The sequence below is a fragment of the Tasmannia lanceolata genome, unplaced genomic scaffold (assembly GCF_043159265.1).
Source record: "Tasmannia lanceolata isolate RefF3 unplaced genomic scaffold, GAP_Taslan_0.1 ptg000006l, whole genome shotgun sequence".
NCBI classification, from domain to species: Eukaryota; Viridiplantae; Streptophyta; class Magnoliopsida; order Canellales; family Winteraceae; genus Tasmannia; species Tasmannia lanceolata.
In genome coordinates, this window is record NW_027518683.1 from 26,114,985 (window position 1) to 26,123,408 (window position 8,424).

General features: G+C 39.9%; 1 protein-coding gene across 1 annotated transcript; it reads right to left on the bottom strand.

Annotated features, from left to right (window-relative positions):
- Positions 1 to 3,237: 3,237 nt before the first annotated feature.
- LOC143880160 (hydrophobic protein RCI2A-like) lies at positions 3,238 to 4,918 on the bottom strand. The gene is made up of 2 exons (XM_077382943.1): positions 4,454 to 4,918; positions 3,238 to 3,564 (listed from the first exon to the last, which is right to left on the bottom strand). Exons 1-2 carry the CDS (start codon positions 4,541 to 4,543, stop codon positions 3,481 to 3,483), a joined length of 174 nt encoding a protein of 57 aa, XP_077239058.1. The 5' UTR covers positions 4,544 to 4,918; the 3' UTR covers positions 3,238 to 3,480.
- Between the last annotated feature and the right edge of the window lie 3,506 nt (positions 4,919 to 8,424).

Here is an 8,424-nt window from a genome sequence, read left to right on the forward strand (position 1 = left end):
GGCTAGGGAGAAGTGGGAGTAGGAGAGTAGAGAGGATAGGAATGAGAAGAGGGTGAGAAAATACTGAAAAGCAAGGAAAAGAAAAACTCTGATCAAAATACAATTTATTTTTAACCTACTTTTTAGCCACTTCTTAAGAGGGTAAGCCTTGGCGCAACGGTAAGGTTGCTCCATTGTGACCTGGTGGTCACGGGTTCGAGTCACGGAAACAGCGTCTCTGCAAAGCAGGGGTAAGGCTGCATACATCTAGCCCCCCGGACCCAACAATGACGGGAGCCTCGTGCACTAGGCTGCCCTTTTTAGCCACTTCTTACCCTCTATTGGCCATGCTGAGTCAATTAAAAGCTCGTTTAACTTGTTCGAGTCAATAGAAAACTTGTTAAATCAGTGTTTTTTTCTAATGGTTTCTTATTGGATCAGTTAATGGCTTGCCCGAGTTGACCCTTTTTTTTTTTTTGGGGCCTTGAAACATTTGCCAATAGTGGGTTAGTTTTAAATTAAAACATGGGATAGTGTAAGCAATTTCGAAAAAAAAGCCACTTGGAGAGAGTAGCCACCTTCGATGAATTAAATGAATAAGAATATCTGCTACGACTCCTGCAAAAGTGAGCTGCAAAATGGCTTTTTGCGAAATTGCCTATCTAATCCCTTGAAACAATGCTTACAACTAGCCGAAGGCTTTGGAAGCATGATACCAAGTAAATCATCGATGATGATAATGTTGTTTTCTTTACCCACCAAAAGGAAAAAGATAGTTTTGTACGCCAGAATTTCATGAAATATGGTCGATAGGCACTTTTACCAAACATTTGTTTCATGATAAATTTGGCTTATGAAATTTTAATGCTTTACATCATTGGTAAGATTGAATTTTAGACTTATCACCTGTGTGTGTCTGAGAGAGAGAGAGAGAGAGAGATGTTGGGCAAAATAGGTAGAAAGGAAGCTATCGGCAGTCTTGACCTCATCCCCAACAGGTCTTGATCTCATCCCGTATGAACATTCCATGCATAAGATAAAGGACTATCAGAAGGTGAATGAATGACATGGATCTTCCAATTGTGGTGGCCTTGGGATCAATGGATGTAGATGAGGCACAAATAGAGCCCAACAAGTGTATTTTAGAATATGTGTTAATGACTTTCATTTTGTCCTTTTTCCTAAAAAAAATGTTATTAAGCATCACCTTAATGCCGTCAGTTTCTCTAGGCTCCGTTCACTTGTTTTCCCGGGAAAGGAAAAAAAATCCGGAAAAAAGAATGCTTGAGAAACTGACGTGGCAAAAGGAAAAGAAATCCCGAGAAACAGTGCAGAAAAAGGTTTCCCACGCCTGTTCACTTGCACAGGAAACCCCGAGAAACTGTGCAGGAAAAGGTTTCTCACACAACTTATTCCGTCGGAAACCAAATCTCATCAAGATGGTGGGATTTGGTTTCTCACACTTGCGGGAGTCTTTTCCACGTCATTTGTGGCATTTTCCATGTCATTTTTTGACATTTTTCATCTCATCTTGTTAGTTTCTCGGAAAAACAAGTGAACACCACTATTTAGCTTTCTCGGGAAAAAAGATTGTGACAACCGATTGTGAGCTCCCCAACTGATTATTGTACTCAGAATTAAGAACTTAACAGTCCTATATCAGGCTGGATCCCAACTAATCATCACTATTTGGGAAATGATATATTATCTCCATTTTCTTACTCGGGACATCTGTAAAAAGAGTTGTCATGGGTACAAATAGAGAGGATTGTCCCAAGTAAGAAAAGGGGGCTAATATATTGCTTCCCCTCGAATAAAAGGAGATGACTACTAAGGGCATTTCCGTCCTTTGGAGGAATCCAATCAATCAATCTAACAATAGCGATTGAGGGCTGGCAACGGGGCGGGTCGGGGCCGGATGTTGGGGTCCCCTACTCCTTCCCCTCTGCAGGGAATTTTCCCCCTCCTCTTCCCCTCCCCACTGCGGGGATGGTGGGGAATCCCCCTCCCCTCCCCACGGGGAATATCTACTCCCCATCCCCTCCCCTCTCCTGCCCCACATCCTTCGGGGACAATCACTTTACTTTCTCATTTTACTTTGTAAAATGTTAGGTTCAAAACTAAAGATTTGCTAGGGACAATCACTTCAGGCATGTTGCGGCTTGGCTGTTGCATGTGAGAGTAGCCACACAACCCACATAGGCTAAGATTTTGTCTTATTCATTTTATTAACCTAGGGACAAAGGTGGTTGCTCTCAGATTCATTTAATTGATCAATAGTCCCTAGCAGATCCCTAATTCCCAATCCCACTTGCCAAAAAGTACTGTATGTGCCACACCATAGGAAGATCCAAACCGTCCATTTGATGGGCACACCATACTACCATAGGCATAGGATGATCCAAACCTTCCACTTGATGGGCACATTGTAGGATGATCCAAACTGTCCATTTGATGGGCCACAACGTAAATAGGTTGTGGCCCAAAAATCATTCCCATAGGATAATTCCAACCCTCTGATCTATAGAGGAATTGCATATTATGGTACCTTCTATAAATCGGAGGGTTGCAATCATCCTATGGAAATGATTTTTGGGCCGCAATCTATTTACGTTGTGGCCCATCAAATGGACGGTTTGGATGATCTATGGTGTGGCCTGTAAAGTACTTTTAAATTGTAGCCTATCAAATGGACGGTTTGGACCATCCTATGGCGTAGCCCATACATTACTTTTTGAAACATAATGGACTATACGAGCGCACACCATATAAAATCTCATCACTCATCAGAGAGATGTTGCCTTTATTTGGGGGAGGGAGATTTTCAAAGAATTTAATGTTGCCTTACAGTGATGGTTCGAGGGAGAGATTTTAGGGATTTTTAAGGGTAATATACTAATATAATGAGGGACAATGCTCAATAGATTATGGGTAAAAGAAAACATAAAAAGCTATGTCAGGGACAAAACTGTACTAATGGAAATTATGAAAATTTTGGGAGAATCTTGTAGATATGTTTTGATCCAAGGGGTTTCTAGTAGTTTTCCCAAAACAAAAAAAAAACTTAAAAAAATACAAGAAAAAATGGCATTAATGCGGGGCGGGGCCAACTCCATCCCCTTCCCCGCACCGGGGAATTTTTTAAATCCCCTTCCCCACTCAAATCGAGGAATCCCCTTCCAAACGGGGCGGGGCGGGGCGGATCCCCGCTTTTCCGGGTGAAATTGCCAGCCCTAAGCGATTCACGATACCATAAAATAAGAGACAAATGGAGCCTTATATTCTATTTTATGTCCACACGAAATACAATCTCTATATATTCATCAACAAATTCTATTTTATACTATTCTAAACCCACACGAAATACAATCTCCATCCATCAACAAATCCTAAACATGAGATCCACGCCCATTAATTATTTTCCATTTCTGCCCTCCTCCAAAGAGAAAATGAGAGAATGAGAGAGAGAGAGAGGGGGGGGGGGGCTTGCCATAGAAATTTTCACTTGGTAATGGTGTAAACTGCGTAAATGATGCCAGGTATGTATCCCAAAAGTGTAAGCACCAAACAGATCCAAAACTCCACCTTCACAAAAAAAGTATTACAAATATCAAATAATTTGAAGTAATGATATATAAATTCTGACTGAACTCATTCATGTCTGATCTACATTCGGCTAATTTAAACACAATCAGAGATAGAGGACTAATAGTAGGGTTTTGGAAGGAGAATTTCTTCTCTGAAATATTTGTAGGGAATTTAACCGGGTAGAACTCACCCCTAAAATCTACCCATGAAAGGGAGGGTGTCCATTCCCTTATAACCCATCCACATCCCTTCAACTTTTCCTATGTGGGATTTCTTGCTATTGTACATCAGGGTTTATGAGATCTTCTCGGAGGGACATTTGGGCCCTCGGAGGCAAACCAGGGTTATCACGCCCTGAGCTCTGATACCATTTGTTGCGGAATTTAACACGTTAGAACTCACCCCTAAAAGCTAGGGGTTAGAGTGAGGGTGCTCATTCCATTGTAAATCATCCACATCCCAATCACTTTTCCGATGTGGGATTAATTGCTTTTGCGTGTAACCCCAACAATGTTGTCATCTCAAGCTTCCAAAAAAGAAAGGGAGATGATAAATTCGCACCCCTTGTAGGATAATTCGCAAGCCTTTAACGTTTAAAAACATTAAATTCTGCCACATACTTTTTCCTTAAAGGGTGAGAATCATCCTACAGGAGGTGCGAATTTCTCATCACCCAAGAGAAATCATAAAAAAAAAAGAAAAAAAAAGAAGAAGAAGCAAACAACAAGCCCTCACTGGCAAAAAGAACAGCCAAAGATCAGAATTGGAAGGAAAAAACAAAGAAAACATAAACCCAAGCAACTGGCCAGGAATCCAAGGAAAGATTTAATAGTCTTCCGAGAGAGAGAATCCAAACTAAACAAATAGAGAAAGTTTAAAAACTAACCTTGCATCCAAACTTGAGGAAAACTCCAAGAGGAGGGAGAATAATCGCTATGAGGATATCTAAGCAAGTCACCGCCTTGTTGTCTCTCATTTTCACACACGCTTTAAAAGTTTAGAAAGAGAAATAATAGCTGTGAATTTTCAGAGAGGAAGAGAAATGGAAAGGAGAGTGGTTGTTAGGCGTTTTAAAGAAGGTGAGCCATGAGGTGAAAGGGTGGGATTTGCTCAGACCAATCAAAGGTGGGACCCCACTACCACTATACTATGAGGTTTCGTCATAACGAAGCATAGATTTCCTCTATAAAAACAAGTACCATTCTTGACGTATGCTATGTATGGGTAATGGGCCCCAGCCCATCAAATCATTCATGGAAAATATGGGCTCCACCCTTTCAAAACATGTTCGGGTCAGTTTGGTCGCAGGTTTACCTTGTAGATTAGCGGTTCATTCCTCAAGTTCTTAATAGGGAGAGACAAACATTTGATTTACTTACTATTTACCTTGTAGAACAGTGATAAGTAGTGTTTGGCTGCCAACCTTGTAGACCAGTAGGGGAGGGTGTCGTTATCAGGTACCAATATAGAAAGAAAAAGAGAGAGAGAAAGAAAGAGAAAAAGCCAAATTTTCCCAGCCAAATTCCTCTTTTCTGAGAAATTCGGGATGAAAGTATAAGGGGACATTGATGCCAGGTAACTAATTATTTCCTCTAAAACTTGTGTAGTAGTATCCAGGGATTTCGATGCTAAATTGGCAACCAAACGCCATAAAGTTATCAAAAAATACATTTTTTTTTTCTTGGGAATAGCCGAGGATGCCAAGCATGTAGCAACCAATCAGTCCCCAAGTAAAATGGTGCGGCCCATCCAATGCATGGGTTTTGAGTGGAATTCGTGCTCCCCACCCTATCAAATTAAGGTAAATTGTGGGCCTCACCTTAATGCAAGGATTTGGACGGAGATGTGGGCCCACTCAGCCACTCAGGGGTTCAAAATGGTAGGCCCAACCATATACATAAGTTTAGGTAGAGATAGTGAACCTATCAAAAGACGAGGTATAAAATGGTGGGCACCACCTATGCTATGTATCAGTGTAAAATGATGGGCCTCACCTTATCAAAACATCTTTTGTAAACTGATGGTCCCCGCTCATACTATGAATGATATGTAAAAAAATCTGCCCTAGAAAAACAATTAAAGAAAATATGTTCTACGTCAAACTATTTTAATAATTTTTTTAAGAAAAGAAAACGAAAGACAAAGGTAAGAAACACGTTTAGTATATATATTATGGATTGAGAGGTTGTCTTCTCTCTTTGAGATGATTGGTCCAAAAATTTGAGAGGGAAAGCATTTTGAAGACACGCCGTTCGTCGGAGGGCTCATTGCAAGTTTCATGACATGCAGCATAATGTCTTCTTTTTTCGAAAAAGGTACAGATTTTATTACCAAAAAAAAACGAAAAAGATTACAAGTGTAAGCCCAATGGTTCCCACCTTGGCATTCCCATCTTATTTTGATGATTCCAATACACAAGTGATTTAAGATCACTATGTGTTTAAATGTCTAAGTTATAGATCACATTGGTGCTAAGACAAGATTGCTTGGATTGAGGCCAAAGAAGCTCTCATTGGACCACTTATGAAGGCCAAAGACATCGGAGATCCAAGACGAATGAAGACTTGAAGAATCTATTGAAGATCAAGTCATATTAGAATGTATAAGATCCATCTTAGTTTTAGATTTTAAAAGGCATTAATAAGTTAATCTCACACACCCTAAATATATATGAGATTGTCTTTGTGGTGTTCCAATACTTTGGAACCTTCATAACAATCCCAAGTTGGTGTAAAGTTGGAAGCCCAAAAACAGAATTGAAAATCTACTTCTGTTAGGCTTCTCGGAACTCCGAGAGAATTCTCGGAGCTCCGAGCTCGGAACTCCGAGACATTCCTCGGAGCTCCGAGAAATGGTCCAGTAGACATTTTCCAACTTCTGTTTGTATTCCCGGAACTCCGAGATTCTTTCTCGGAACTCCGAGAACACTATAACGGTCGGATTTTTAGCCGTTGGGAATTTTTCAGGAATTACAACAATGCCTTTGAACGGTCATATTTGGCTTTTCCTATATATATGGACATTCCAAACATTCTATACATCAATCCTAACACTCTAAAAACTTACTTGAAGATCCTAAGAGTGATTCAAATTTGTTTATGCCTCTCATCATCTAAAGATTAGGATTTGGATCATAGGCTCAATTTGTACATCTTCTACATTTTGTAAACCCTTGTGAGTGATTGTTTTTAGTCCTTTCTTTCTTATTCAAAGACCTTGTATTGGGCGAGTGTTCGGAGAAGCGTAGCCCACTCTCCGTGGTGAAGATCACCACCAAGGTTAAAGGCGGTTGGAATTTTGTAATCGGTATTGATCTTCGCCGAAGTTAAGAAGATCACATAGTGAAGCCATCAACGGGTTTCTGTTGGTGGAGTGGAGTAGACATCGTGTTTTGAGGACCGAACCACTTTAAATCTCGGGTGCACTCTCTCTTGAACTCTAGCTCTTTATTTGCATTGCACCTCTAGATTTAACTTGTGTGCTTGAATTTTATTGTTGATCTCTTAATTTTCAAATTAGGTTTGAGTTTTTCAAAAGGTTATAACTTGCTAGCAACCTAATAATTTTCACTCCTCATAGTTGCCATTTCGGGACCACCTTTGGAATTTCAACAAGTGTACTTTGAGGGTAAAGATTGCTTACGAGGCCCTAAAAGCTCCTGATTTAGCAATGCGATCAACCAAATCGTTGGCACTTCTAAGAGTGAGAGAGAATGAGAAAACATCATACATACAAAAATGTTTTTTCTCATCTTTAAGATTGGCTAGTCTCAATGGTCCGACACCAATTCCTTTGGCCCCCGATTGTGTTAGAGGAATCATCTTCCATTTCCAAAATTCCCTCCATTTGTGTGACAAAAATGGTCAATACTTGGTGAATGAGACGCATCTAGGCTTCCACGGAGTCAGTGAGACCAACAAAAGAGGAAGGGGCTGTTTGGATACGCGGATTTTAGAAACAAGGTTTTAGTTTGAAAATAGTGTAAGAGAGGGTTCATGATCAAGCTGTTATATGCTATGCTGATAGCGTTTCTTGGATTTTAAGTAAGAATTTAGAAATCTCTCCCTCATCCTGAGATTTCTAAAACCTAGAAACATAGCCTGATCTGCTACTCTCTTGCTAACAGAAAGAAAGGTGAGAAATCAGAAAACGACGGCTGGTCTGCTTCTTCTCTTATCTCTCATCTACCATTTTGAATAAATCCCGGATTGTAAAATCTGCATATCCAAACGGCCCCTAAATGATTTCGCCCGAGCCCAAGGAATCCTTAAAAACATCCACCATATGCATTGCCTGGACTGCTAAGGAGCAACAGTCAACATTTAGAAAAAGACATGCATGATGTCTTTTTTAGGTTGAGAATTAAACATAATTTTATAATCTTTTTCCCTCTCAGGGTATTTTAAGAAGAAAGTATTATTAGAAGATCTAGAGAGTCAATCCTCTCTAGAATTTTCTTGGATTAGTTTAGAGAATTGGATAAAAATCCCCCCTATATTTTTCTTGGATAAGTTTGAGTGTGTTTTATCATAAAAGGAGTTTATTGTCACCAACCAAGGTGACAAAATTTTTACGTGTGTAAAAGCTTGCCAATTTATTTGTACAACATGTTTGTGAACATGCGCCCGTCTCAAGTTAAAATGTTTTTGTCCTTTTTTTATTCCTTGGGTCACTCCGTTGTAGTTTAAAAGGATAGTAAATACACTTGATTGAGGGGACTGGTCTAGGGAAGAAAGGAGGGAATATATCAATCTCTTCTGGAAGATTTAGGCTTCATTCATGTCATGACACATGGAGGAGGACCACATCCACCCGCAAACCAAAAGAACCAAGGAAAGAAGAAAAAAGAAAAAGAAA

Coding starts and splice junctions, on each gene's coding strand:
- LOC143880160 (XM_077382943.1), bottom strand. CDS start 4,543: ATGAGAGACAACAAGGCGGTGACTTGCTTAGATATCCTCATAGCGATT. Junction 3,565..4,453: donor TCCTCAAGTTTGGATGCAAG/GTTAGTTTTTAA, acceptor TTTTTTGTGAAG/GTGGAGTTTTGGATCTGTTT.